The sequence below is a fragment of the Phyllostomus discolor genome, chromosome 1 (genome assembly GCF_004126475.2).
Source record: "Phyllostomus discolor isolate MPI-MPIP mPhyDis1 chromosome 1, mPhyDis1.pri.v3, whole genome shotgun sequence".
Classification (NCBI taxonomy): domain Eukaryota; kingdom Metazoa; phylum Chordata; class Mammalia; order Chiroptera; family Phyllostomidae; genus Phyllostomus; species Phyllostomus discolor.
Window position 1 is genome coordinate 67,997,596 of NC_040903.2, and position 14,260 is coordinate 68,011,855.

The 14,260-nt window shown below is 41.0% G+C and overlaps 1 protein-coding gene across 1 annotated transcript in view; it reads left to right on the top strand.

Annotated features, from left to right (window-relative positions):
* Positions 1-8,760, top strand: part of CDC123 (cell division cycle 123) — a 51,646-nt gene extending 42,886 nt beyond the window's left edge. Inside the window, exons 11-13 of the mRNA XM_028507354.2 lie at positions 2,959-3,087; positions 6,423-6,560; positions 7,156-8,760. Coding sequence (XP_028363155.1) covers positions 2,959-3,087; positions 6,423-6,560; positions 7,156-7,182 — 294 coding nt within the window. The 3' untranslated portion in view covers positions 7,183-8,760. The remainder of the gene's footprint in view (positions 1-2,958; positions 3,088-6,422; positions 6,561-7,155) is intronic.
* Positions 8,761-14,260: the final 5,500 nt, after the last annotated feature.

Genomic DNA, 14,260 nt, shown 5'->3' on the forward strand with positions numbered 1-14,260 from the left:
GGTTTTGCAAATCAGTCTGTTTGTCTTTCTGTGAGTTCATCTTTGGTGAGCTTGTTTGGTTTTTTATGTGAGAATCCCAGAGATTCGAAGTTTCAGATTTTTCATTTGCTTCTTCCATGTTTCCCAAACTCCAGTCAGGGAAAGACAAGCTTCATTGTCTCCTTTTCTGGTCATAGGGGTTCCATCTTCTACCCCTTTTCCTGAGGAGGCCGCCCTCCGGAGTTCACTGCTCGGTTCTGAGTGGCCTGCCATGGCCAGGCGCCTGTGCTGGGTGCGTGTTCAACCCTGCTCAGTTACTACATGTACATACTGAGGTTCCTGGAAGGAAAACTCGCCTTCGTGTGCTTATTTCTGGTTTTTAGGTTCCCGTTCATGTCTGGCTTCTGGAATCCCCTTTCTTGTAATCTCATTTATACATTTAAAGGGGTTATTTTAACCTGAATTTCATCCGGTTTGGAACAGGAGGCCTTCGGAGTTCCCTCAGCCCAGCATATTCTGTGCCATGTACTCTGGGTCCTCCCGCAGTGGACTGTCTTCCCATGGCCTGTGCTCGTCAGTTTTTCTTGTTGTTGTTGTTGTTGTTGTTCCCCCCTGGAATGGGCTGCTTTCCTCCCACCCTCTACCTTCCTCCCACACCATCACTGTCATCTTCAGATTCCAAGTTGCTTTGGGGAGCTTTCCACCTTCACAATGTGGATTTAGGTAGGTTCTCGTATTCTATTAGAGTTGCACAATATCCTGTTCTTATCTTTATTGAACCATCTCTCCCTTGAACTGGGAGTGTTGGGTGGTTTTTGTTTCTCTTTTATGGTGTGTGTGTGTGTGTGTGTGTGTGTCTGTGTGTGCGCGTGCATACACACATGCATGCATGTGCACTTGGCCCAGTGTCTGGTGCATAGAGATTTGGGCGGGTGGGGCTGGTCAGCCTGTAGGCTTCAGGAAGGCCAGTGGGTGGGTCTTAGCTGATGGATTGTCTAAAAATAGAATTTCTCAGGATGTTCCCTGCCTGAGATGTCACATGAAAACCATGTTAGAGCTATAAAATCCTCATCTTGATAGTTTTATGCCTGGTTATAGCTGGTTTTACTTTTCCTTGGAGGATGGGTTCTGAACTATAGAACAAGCTCTGCCAGTCACTCATTCTAAAAGTAATGATCTTATTTTTGCTTTTTTACAATGTGCCATATTTTTAATTTGTAGAACTTAATATTCCTATATAGACAGGCCTCATAGTGTTTTCTTTTTATGATGAGAAGGTTTTACTGGTTATAAAAGTCAAGTGAAAAGGGCTTGGATGTTAGAAAAGACTCATTTTGTTAAAACAACGTATAGCATATCAAAGACATCTTAGTAATTGCCCCAAAAGCAACACTGATGTTATACCAAGAAGCTGGTGGCCTCCGTTATTTCATGTAGTCACAGATGGTACAGGTGGCTGCCAAGCTGATGCGGAGGACACCACTCAAGTGGCATGAAAGACTTGTAAGATTTCTCCTGGAGATTGTATAAAATAAGAAACTCGCCCAAACAGTGTGCAGTGCAAACTTCCTGTAATGGTTTTTTGCACTTACCAGATGTTTCTGATGTTGGAAGCAAGTTCTAATAAGGTATTTCTTAAAATTTTTTTAACCCAGACGAGAAACAGTGCTAGACATTGGTAATGGTGGCTTGGCAATCTAGTTCCTTAGTCTTTGTAATTTTACACACACACGTCTGATCAAGATGTGGTTCTGTACACATTTACAGAAAAGCCTAATTATCAACAAGATGGTACAGTGATATGTTTCAGTAAGAAAAGCCAAGAGGAGCGATGATGAAAGTTTGAAGGAAACATGTACCTACTAAATGCCACGTATCTCCGAGGTCTTCTGTTGGCTTCACTCTCTTGGCAGGATTTCAGATCCCCAGCTCTAACGGCAGCGCTCTGCCACTTTGTCCAAAGATGCCTCTGACTCTAACTTAACTCAGTCTGGCCAGCTCAGAAGGACTTTTGTCCTGAGCCTGGAACTATCTATCATTGCCCACCTCTACTCTGAGTAGGAGAAGGCAGAAATTTCTTTTCAAGGTTGATGTATGTTTTTATCTCTCCCTTTTATGTGCTATTAAGCTCTAACTTAAAGAGAAACAAATTTTACATTGAAATGAAAGAAAACAGAGCATGTCCATACTTCTTTCTACATGCTTCAAAAAAAGAAATGTATGCTTTGCAGTAGCAGCATCTCAGGGGTAAGGGATGGTGCTCTCTAGAACTTCTGGCTCCTTCCTGCCTCTGCAGGGCAAAGATAATCTTGAAAGATAGTCAGAGGACCCCTCCTCCCTTTCCCACTAAAGCATTTCAATCATGCTCAGTTTAACTGTTTGTGAGATTTTCCTTTCTTCCTGGTTGGATTTTTGATTTAAAACTGTTATGTGATCTGAGGCAGGAGTTGAAATACGTCTTCGTGAGGCCTTTATTTTCTAGGTCTCTTCCCTGCCTTTGTGCATTTACAGGTGATCTCTTTAGCTAAGGCTGTGCCACTTGGTTTACACAGGTGGCCCTTTTTCGATGGAACCTGGCAGACCTTCTCCCATGGGATCTGGAGGAATTAACTATCTTTTAAAATGTTACAAGATTTTTTTTTAAAGATTTTATTCATTTTTAGAGAAAGCGTAAGGGAGGGAGAAAGAGAGGGAGAGAAACATCGATGTGTGGTTGCCTCTTACGTGTCCCCTAACCGAGGACCTGGCTTGCAACCCAGCTATGTGCCCTGACTGGGAAGTGAACTGGCGACCCTTTGGTTCTCAGGCCCACACTCAATCCACTGAGCCACACCAGCCAGGCCTGAAATGTTATAAGATTTTTAAAGACTGTCTTTTTGGGCAAAATAACATGAAAATGATCTTTCTTGTAAGACAGATTATAGAATTTCAGTGTTTGTTTTTATTATGTACCTCTTAATTTTTCTTTCTGTCCTGCAGGGGAAAGTGTGGCTAATTGATTTTAATCCATTTGGTGAAGTAACAGATTCACTGCTGTTTACTTGGGAAGAACTGATCTCTGAACGAAACTTAAAAGGTGATTTTAGTGAAGGAGATGCTCTGGAGCAGGTAAGATGGTTTAAAAAAAGAAGACATAAAGGAAACCTTGTTATCCCCTCAGTGGTTGCTAGTTCTCTAGGCACTTGGATAGGCAGTGACTTTTAGCCTTGGGAAGTTCAAAGTATAACAAACTCACTAATAGATTCTTGCCTGTGGAGGTGAGCAAAAAAAGGGTGTGCATGGTGATTTATTAATTTAACTTCATATGAAGAAATAATGGTCATCTGGTACATATTTTCTGGTAATTTTTTTTCCTGGCTTCTTGTGTTCTGCCCACCTGGGAGAATCTTGACCCTGGGTTGGTCAGTTCTCACGTCTGTTTATTCTGATCGTAGCCCCAGGCTGCTGACAGTGAGGGAGGGAATGACCCAGATGCTCAGACGAGGGTCTCCTCACAGTCACGACCCCCACTGGTGTCTTATCTCCCTCATCAGCGTGGCCATTTCACTCCTTTCTGCATGGCTCAGATCCCCTCTGTTCCCTCTCTTCTCAACAGAGATTTCACATTCTTCTTCACAGGAAAAGATAGTCCACTGGTGAGAATTTACTGTTTCATTGTTGTCAAACCTCCAGACTTGCCTGCAGCCATCTGGAGTCTCACCTCTACCTGCCCAGCAAACCACTCCTTCCCATCTCACCTGGTGCTGTCATTTATATTCCTTCCTGTTTCCCCGCCCCGCCCCCCATCTCTTCCTTTCTACCAACTCTTTATCTCTCAGTAGTTAACCATCTTTAGGTATTTCCCATCTTAAAAAGACAGAATCTTTAAGCCCATATCTTCACCCAGCTACTCTCTCCTTTCTCACGTTCACAAACTTTCTGTCAACGTGAACTTTGTAAAGCTTTGTTCTGCCTATAAAAGTACTGCATGCTCACTTTCAAAGGAAATTCTAAAATTGCCCATAATCCTACTGCCTTGAGAGCCATTGCTTATATTTTAATAGTAACAGGCCTTTCCACATATAAATAAACTGTTTAAATAAATGAGATTAGGTTACATATGAACTTACATATCCCACATTTTTCATTCAGTAATATCTTGTGAATGTTTTACATCTTTTAAAAAACAGCTTTTTTAAAACATGGTCACTTAAAAACAGAGAGAAAGAGGCAAGACTGGAAATTTTGCCACCTAGGAATATCTATTCTTACCACTTGAGTTAATATTTTTTTCCAGACCTTTTTTTTTGTGTGGATACACCACACATTTTTACCTAAGTGGGATCATGCTAGTTTCCCTCACACTGTTATGTAGCTTGCTTTTTTCTAACTGCTTAGCAGCTGTCTACCTTAGCAGCCGTCATCTGTCCTTCGTGCCTGCTGCTTCTCACCCATCTCACCCGACACTCCTCAACCCTCTTCACCTCAGTTTCATGTAAACCACTCTGGCAAGGGCTCCCTGACTCATTGCTAATTCCAGTGAACGAGGTGCCCTTCTCTCAACCGCTTGGCACCATTTGAACGTGTTACCTTCTTGTTCTTACGACACCTCTTCCCTTGGCTTCTATGGCACATGCTCCCCTCCTGGGCTTCTTCCTGCCCTGCTGGCTGCTACCTGGCCTTCGGTGCCACCATCTTTCCTATTGTCCATCTCCGAAATATTTCTTTTCATCATTACTCTGTCCTGGGCTCTTTCTGGCCCTGTTTCTCTAGATCTGACTCGAGTCGGTGTTTTCCCTCTCGCGGCGCTTGCCTGCTGTGTGGTGCCTGCTTGTCCTGCTGTAGACTGCAGGCTTCTGAGCACAGGAGTAGTGCCTCTTGTTCTCCTGCCGGGCACGACTCGTGTGTGTCAACATAGTGAGAGAAGGAGTCTTATCCCTGCGGGCACCTTCCCCCAGTGGGCTGTTAGATCTGAGTGTTAAGGAGAAGAACGTAAATATGGGGGACACAGTGAATAGAAACAGTTTGTGTGAGATTCAATCTATGATCCAAATAATAGGATCAAATCTTCCCTTTTTTCTTTCTCTTTTTTTCCTTCTTTCTTCCTTCTTAATCTAATCGATGTTATGTTGGAAATTGGGGGCTAACAAAGGAAAATAAAACCTGGCTCCTACCTTTTCCGCAGCATCACCTCTGCCTGTTTCCATGCCACAGAAACCTGGCCATCCTTCTGTTTCTTGAAGCCCAGAGCCCTGCCTTGCCTTACCTTCCCTGCACAAGTCATTCCACTGCCTTCAAAGCCGTGTTCTGCTGCCAGACCTCACAAGGCTGCTTTTATCATACTTTCCAGCTCCCAGTCCTGTCGTCTCTTCTTTAGCAAGGTCTTACCTGACTGAGCCTCTAAAGCTGCCTACCTGGTTCTCCTCTTTTGATAGCAGCCTGTTTTTTGTTTTTATAACACTTGTTAATATCTGAAATAATCTTGTTGGTTTGCTTGCTTATTGGCTGTCGACTTGTCTTATTTATCAGTTTATCTCCCATACGTAGAGAAGGGCAGGTGGACACATCTGTCCCTCAGCTAGATAGCTATCACCCATGAAGTCCACACCCAAGGTCTTCTGTCTCCAAAATCCTTTTTGGCCCAAGGCAGCACATAAATATTCAATGCAGCCTCCAAACGAGTACAATTGACCCTTGAACAATGTGGGTTTGAACTGCATGTACCCACTTGTTCTTGGATATTTTTCCAGTTGATCCATGCAGTTAAAGCCCACATTGCCTGAGCTCTGTGGTTGGAATCTGCATTTGCTGAGAGCAACCCCAGCTAGAGGAGGATTTTCAACAGCTCAGGAGGTCCGTGCCTCTGAGACCCCTGTTGTCAAGGGTCACCTGTGCATTAAAGAATGTGCAGACCTGTTCAGTATGATACTCAAGTTTGCAGTTTCACCTAGGCGATGAGACACATACACAAATGAGTAAGTTAAATGATGTAAAAGTGTACAAAAGCATTAGGAATTCGAAGCACTCACTTGCCCTCACTACTTATTCTTTAAAAGGCAGGGTTTCCTAACTATGCACCTGAAGAAAATGATAATATTTATAAAGTGTTCTGGCCTGTTTGAGCTTGCTCGAGGTCAGAGATAACTAGCGTGAAGCCTCTGACCCACTTGGGGATTAAAGGGATACACACCCCACTGGTGACACCCAGGGGCTGCACACAGGTAGCTTTGAGGGATCGGCCTGGCTCTCCAGGGGGACACTTTTCAGATCCCTTATGTTCATGTCATAGTGACCATGTAGGAATATTTTGCAATCTTTGTTCTTTCTTTTACTTCAGAATTTTATTTCTTCCTTATCTAGTAGGTACTCTTATCTGGAGTTGAAATTGTTATGATAGAATCTTTTTCAGTTTGGAGAAGTGACTTACAATTTCTCACAGACTTTCCTTTCATTTTTTTGTAAAGGACTCTCCAGCTTTCCGTTGCACAAACAGTGAAGTTACAGTCCAGCCCAGTCCCTATCTGAGTTACCGACTGCCCAAGGACTTTGTGGACCTCTCTACTGGGGAAGATGCTCACAAACTCATCGATTTCCTTAAACTGGTATAGCCTTTGTATACTTAGTATGCTGGTCATCTGTGTCTTCACATTGGCTATTTAATATTTTATTTCAGTCTTACACTACCTAGACTTTTAGTTGGTGATTATAAACTAAAGGAACAGAATTACTGAGTTAGGTCATTTTGTAATGAAGAATGTAATGTGAGCTTAAGGAATATTCTATTTAATAATTAGAACAACAAAAATGTTTTTATGATGTGCATGCTTTTTGAATAATTTTCAATACTAATTTTAAAGAAAGTGTGTACTGTTACAGGGTGAGCAGAGATCAGAGCTGTGCAGTGGTTACTCAGGGAGAAACTGAGTGTTTGTGTTTATGAGTGTGTGTGGAATGTTTGTACATGTGGAAGAGAGAGAAGACACTAGTCAACTACCTAAGGATAATTTACCCTGGAATTAAAGTGATAGAGTAGTTGAGTAAATAAGTTCAGGTGTGTTTTTCCATGGTGATTTTCCCCCACATTTTTTGCCAAGGCCTCTAGAAAATGATACTTACAGGCAGAACAAGTGATCTTGGCTGAATGAACATGCCAGCTAGAGCGTGCTGGTTTAATGCAGTCTTGGTTTCCTTTGACAGAAAAGAAGTCAGCAAGAGGATGACTGAATAGAGTGCTAGAGTTCAAGACAGTGAAGGAGGAAACCCCTGCTCCTTCAGGAAGCTGTTCATGGATCACAACTTTGGTTAACCCAGTCGGTTGGGGGTGGGGTGGGCAGTGTGGCAATCAGTACCTTTTTATATTCATGTATATTAAGTTGGAAAAAAACAGAGGCACTTTGCTACTTGTAAAAATAACATAATAAATAGATCTTAAACATAGGAAATGATACTGTTCTGATGATAAAATTCTATGAAATACCTTTCTCTTTTGGCTCAGTCTATTTAGATATATCTACGTTTCCTGTACTATTTTTATACCTATCAGGTAGATGGGCAAATCTATATTTGTTATTCAGAATGGATTCTTTCCTAATCACTCCTTTTCTATTGAAAAAATAGAACCTCATATTACTGTAGAAAATGTTTTTCCTACTCGGAAGATTTTCATACAATCTTTTTATCAGTTTGGCTTCAGTTCTGGTATAGCTAAAAGAATACAGACTTCTCAAACTGAAGTAACCTTGAACATTTCAATATTTTACAACCACCTTAATATACAGGATGGGGCAAAAGTAGATTTACAGTTGTGAGTATGCAAAACACAGTTTATTTTTTGTATTATTTATTTATTATTATATTATTTTCCATATAAACAATTGTAAACATACTTTTCCCCATCCTGTATATTGCTAAAACTATGACAGATTTAATTAGAATTTGGCCTTTTTAAAAAACACTAGGCCCTGACTGGTGTGGCTCAGTGTGTTGGGTGTCATCCCACAAACTGAAATGTCGCCAGTTCGATTCCCAGTCAGGACACATGCCTGGGTTGCTGGCAAGGTTCCCGCTTTGGGGGCATGTGAGAGACACCAGTTGTTGTTGCTCTTGCATATCAATGTTTCTCTCCCTCTTTTTCTCCCTCCCTTCTCCTCTCAAAATAAATTTTAAAAAATCTTATAAAACATACTGGAATTTTGGGGAGGTAGATTCACTCTTTTAGGCCACTACTTAGTAATTATTCTTCAGTGGCCTAGTTGACGAGGATGGTGGTGGTGGTGATACTGATGATACTGATCCCATACTAACTCAGCACTGACTGTATACAAGACACTTTGCTCAGTGCTCTTTTCGTGTTATTTTATACATCACAGAGCATTTTGAAGAAACAGGCCTTATAGTTTCCCCAGGTATGTATTTAACATGGTATCGAAGAATATTTTACTAGTTGGAGGGATGTTTCTTAGCACAGGAAACAAATATGCATGCTGCCCAAGGAAAATGTGGAGAGAGGTGAGGCAGGCAGAGTTGCCGCCTTTGTACAGTGAAGTCAGATTGTGTATAATGATGAAACATATTTTTTTTTACTATTTCAAAACTCCAGCTTTCTGTGTGGTGTCTCAGTTACAATCACTTGATATTAGTGTTTTAAATACAAAATACAAAGATCAAGTTCTTCCAACGTGTTTTTTTTTAATTGATCACAGGTGTCTTAGCTCGTAATGGAGGGACTTTGTTTTTCTTTTATTGTGAGTTGATTTAAGTTTAACTCTGGAAACTGGCTTTGCCAAGATGGTACTTTACAAGCGGAAAAAAAAGTAAATGTATTGATACCAGCTGAAAAAATTAAGGCTATATATAATTAAAAAACCAAGCAAAATTTGGCAAATATTTCATAAACAGTATAACTCATGGTATAAACTCATTAAATTTTCGCATTATTTTTCTTATAGAAATTACTGAGTTCAGCATTCACTTTACATTTGAAAGTGTGACTTTTTGTACATTGTTTCATTTACTATGTTTAATTTTAGTTGATTATCCGGATGTTAATATCAAATATAGGATAATACACAGAAAATATTCTTCTAAATTCAAATACCATTTATGACTGTCTGAAAATTAGCTTTGAATGATCCTTTTATTTTACTGGCATTATCCGTTCTTTCTTTGAAGTGCGTCAGGTTTGTGCTGAATTTCGAAAGTGAATACCTGAGTTACTCCTCAGCTTATGCCTGAAATCCTGTCTTCTGAAGAGAAGACATTTCATCTAGTGATTTGACAGGCTGGAATAAGCATGTTTACTTTGCCCTGCAGGCATTTGAGTGCTACATGGCCCCTGGTCCAGTGAACTTTGCCCGAACTTCTGCTTTAGAAAGTTTCATTTTTGTGTGCATTTTCTGTCTACTCAGCTACTTCTCTTGTTGAGGATTGTGTCTGAAAAAACAAACAGAATATATGACTGTTCTTTGAGCTTGCGTTTGTCTTCCTACCTATAAATGGGAGAACAATAATCATTAGTACATGAATCTGTTAAATGAGATAACTATGTAAATCTTTTCGTACAGTGCATTACACATAAGGAGCCCCCAACAGTGGTAGCTATTATTAGCATTTTGCTCTGCAGACCTCTGTGTATTTATTAAAGGCAAGGTCTTCTTACCAGAATCAAAGAAATTTTGAGTGGAAAGGGACTTGAGAGATCAGTCCAACCAGTGTCTTTTTCTTCTTATCTCCCTTCTGATCTCCCTCCCTCCCTTCCTCCCTTCTTTCCTTTCTTTCATTTCTTCTTCTTTTTTTTTTTTTTTAACACAGGAGAACACTGTTGACAAGAGGAATTAAGACTTGTCCATAACAGATTAGAATCAGAACCACAAAAGAACTTTTAGTCTAATGATTTTCTCTAAGGGTTTTTAGCCTAGTATTTTTTATAGCTATGTTTCAATCAGGACAAATTATTATTTTAATAATACAATTTTCAAAAAAGATTTTTAAAATAAAAGTATAAATTCATGGCCCTGGCTGGTGAGGCTCAGCGGACTGAGTGCCAACCTGCAAACCAAAAAGGTCGCCTGTTAGATTCCCAGTCAGGGCACATGCTTGGGTTGAGGTCCAGGTCCCCACTGGGGGGCACATAAGAGGCAACCACACATTGATGTTTCTCTTCCTTTTTTCTCCCTCCTTCCCCTCAAATAAATAAATAAAAATCTTTAAAAATATATAAATTCATGTCATACATTTGTAGGTAGAGTAAGCACAAAGAGAGTAAATAGAAATAAAGTGAAAAATAACTTTGAAAGATTAATTCATGTTTATATTAACAGAGGTTTGTTTAAACAATAAGACACTTGCTTTGACTGATGTGGCTCAGTGGACTGAGCATCGTACCTCAGACCAAAAGGTCGCTAGTTTGATCCCCAGTCAGGGCGCATGCCTGGGTGGCAGGCCAGGTCCCCGGTTGCAGGGCTTGTGAGAAGCAGCTGATCGATGTTTCCCTCTTTCTCCTTCCCTTCCTCTCTCTCCAAAAATAAATCTTAAACACACACACACACAAACACACAAGACACTTAAAAGGAAAACTGTCTTAAGATTCATTTCTTTTATCCTTTCCTAAAGACAGGCTGCCTTACATGTAACAACTATGGGCAAAAAAAGTTTCCAATTGTCCTCGGTTTCACAATGCAAATGAAAAAGATGAAAATTCACCAATTGAACAAGATATGCAAGGATTTTTATAATATTTTGTTGAACAGTGAGAGGAGAATAACTTGAATAAAAAAGAAAGAGCTGAATGAGCTTCCACTGATGGAGAAAAGGGGTATTTTCACAAAACCGGCAGTTTTCCCCATAGCCTCTCTACTTGTTGTTTAAAACATTTGGTTAAAAAACTGCAAATGCTTGTGCATGCACGTCAGTTATTTTACAGGCAGTGAAAGGAATGGGGAAGATGAAAAAGAAAACTGCACTGAAGTCCAGGACGATGACAGAATTTGGTGGAACCAAATTTAATTTTTCTAATTGAGACTGTCTTCTTGCTCTGTAGGAACAGCTCTGGAGTACAGCAGCAGGTTCCGTTTTACTGGATGCCTCCTGTCTGCTGCTGGAGCACAACCATTGTATCCGCAGCCTCCATTTCCAGCTCTGCAGGTGTGTCCTTTTCATTGATTGGCTGCCCGTCAGATTGGAAGCTGATCTGCCTCATTGACAAAACCTGTTGTTCACGATCACCTTTCATTAGTTTACTGAGTGGTGTTTGTGTCTTAATCCTAGACTGTACCATAGAGCCATACTACCCCACCACCACCTTCAAATTAATTGTCCTGTCTCGACTCCTTTGGGCTTTTCATTGGCCATGGCAAGTGCCAGTCTGCCCCAGCTGGTGCTTCACTAACCAGGTACCAAGTCTGCACTGAACGAGCCCAGTTTTAGGCATTTGAAAGACAAAATTCCTATTTAACTTACTGTTTTAGTCACATACTGTGTTGGCTCATAGAAAACAGTTTCAGTAAGTGTGCTAAGAAAATAAATAATGATGAACTTCCCATTCACACACAATGTAAGTATATTATGTGTGCACATCAAGAAGAGGCTTGAGGAGTAGGAATATAGGACCTAGTAGCCACTAAGTTGATGAAGTAGCTACAAGCCTCATGTTGGGGGGTTGGAATGCAGTGAGTCTGGCATTAATTACCTGAAGATAGAATACATTCAAATGTTCTCTAACAGAAAACTGACAGGGGGATGATGAGGTAAGAATGCTGCTGCAATGACTCATTGGGCACGCACCTGGGCCTGCCGTGGGACGGGCCTGGCCTAGACCTGCAGCAACTCTCAGACCGCTGTGGGTGAGAGGCAAGGTGTGTGGGTCCTGGGTCATGCCAGGGCCTTTTGCCCAAGATAAGATAGTGAGTTTTCATTCTCAAGTGAGGTGGGGAGCTGGCGAGAGGTTTAAGCAAAGGAGACACAGTCTAATTTAGGGTTTTGAAATGCAGTTCTGGTTTCCGGGCGGACTGCAGGTCAGCTGAAAGTGCCTAGGAGTGACCGTGGTGGCTTGCACTACAGGGGTGAAACAGCTGAGAGGAAGCAATCACAGGATGTAGGGCGTGGTGCAAAAGGAGGAACCCCGCTGGTGCCTCGGTTTCTTTTATTTTTCACTTATTGGGGTGATGGTTAATAAAATTACATGGGTTTCAAGTGTGCAGATCTATAACACATCATCTGTATATTGCACTGTGTGTGTTCACTACTCCAAGTCAAGGTTCCTTCTGTCACCATTTATACGCCCTTTACCCTCTTCTCCTTCCCCTGTCCCTTTTCCTCCGGTAATCACCAAGCTGTTGAACGTGTCTATGAGGTTGGTTTGTTTGCTTAATCCCTTCACCTTTTTTATCCAGCCCCTCCACCTCCTTCCCCTCTTGACAGCTGTCAGTCTGTTCTCTGTATTTATGCATAATACTCTCCAAGTGTGTGATTTGAGCTATTGGGTGGAAGGTAATTCCATTTTTGTAAGAATGGGAAAGAATGAAAGGGACCAGTTAGGGAGGAAAATCGAGATTTTGGTCCTGGACATGAAGATTCCAGTGACTTATCCCAATAAAAATGGGAGGAGATGCTGGATAGAGAGTTCAAAAGGTAGTTTGGGCTAGAAATGAAAATGGAGGGAGTCAGCGTGTGTTGGCACTTAACACCATTGGGATGGATGAGATGACTTTGAAAAGGCCCACGGCTTTCCTGGAGGGAAGTTCCACAGGCAGAACCCACATAGAAGGTAGGACTAGGCCAAAAGGTGTGGCACGTCAAGAAACAAAACCAAAAGATGGCATTATGTTCGGCTGTGTGGGACTTTGCTAAGAATAAGATAATAAAAAATTGTTCTTACGTATTTTATGTAGTAATCTTTTAATTTGTTAAAAGTCCTAATGTGGATATTTAATGTGAATTTAGATTCATTCTTATTTTATTCATAAAATAAGTACAAATCTCTCCACACAACAGAAGTTAATACTCAGCAATATAATTATTTTGAGATTTGTTAGTTGATCATTATTTAGTCAGAGATGACTTAAATTGTATTTTGTGCATCGCTGGTTTTCTTGACTGTTTGGGACTCATGTTTAATGTGTAGAGTTCTTAGGTGGATTATCTTGACACATTTATGGACTTTTGATGGAGTGAAAACTTAAATCAAGTTTCTCCTACTAATTACAAGTGGCCTGACCCTCCTTTCAAAAAAATGAATCTGTACAACAGCGATAATTTTGGAACAAGGCGAGCAGCTGGGGAGTCAACTATCCTTTCACAGCATATATACAATGAATCATTGGGAACTTGAGTATAAATAACAAAATAACTTCAAAGTAAGCTACATCAAATCTTAATTTGAGGATCTGGGGAAATCTAAGGGCTCCGAGAAAAAATTTTACATACAATTTCAGGGAGTTGTAGACCCCAGATTAAGAACTCCACAGGCTAAAGCCAGGTGAGATCCGATTGGAAGCCAAGGCGTCCGCAGCTGTAAGAATGGCGCCACTTTATAGTGCACCTCAGAAAAGGAAAGCACACAGCCTTAGTTTTAAATACAGTTTCCAACAATGGTGTTTATGTAGTTAGTTTATTTATAGTGCATCCCCTCATAGAATAATTGTCACCTCTCATAAAGAAAGTAAACTGTGTTAGAGTCCAGTCAGAGCAGCAGAGCCAGTATGAGATATACATGTTCATGCAGAGAGGCTTGTGTGTGTGTATGCACATACACTGTGTATGTAAGTACGTATATACGTGTGCGTGTGTGTGTGTGTGTGTGTGTGTAAATAAGGCTTGATATATGTAATTGAGAAGGCAGGCTGGAACTCCATGGGCCTGGGCCTGGAGGCCTTATCCATAGGTATAGTCATCTCAGGAAAGCCTCCGCCTGCTTTTAAAGCCCTTCAGCTCACAAGCCAGGCACACCAGGATAATTCCCCTTAAAGTTACCTTATAGGGACTTTAATTACATCTGCCAAAACCCCTTCTCAGCAGGCCCTGGATATGTGAGTGAGTGACTGGGACCACAGCCGCAAGCTGGCACCTGGAGGCGCCACAGCTCTGTTGGGCTGGCCAAGAAGTTCATTTGGTTTTTTCCATACGATGGCCCTCGTAGCTCTTAGTCACCTTCAACTTCATTCCAAACAATTTCATTAGATTGTATTGTGACAGCTGTCATACCAGTGTACATTTTTAAAAAACTTAATCAAAACTAGTGAATTTTTGTGTACCCATTTTAATATTGAAGCTGGAAGAAAATACACAACATTTTTGGCATATTATG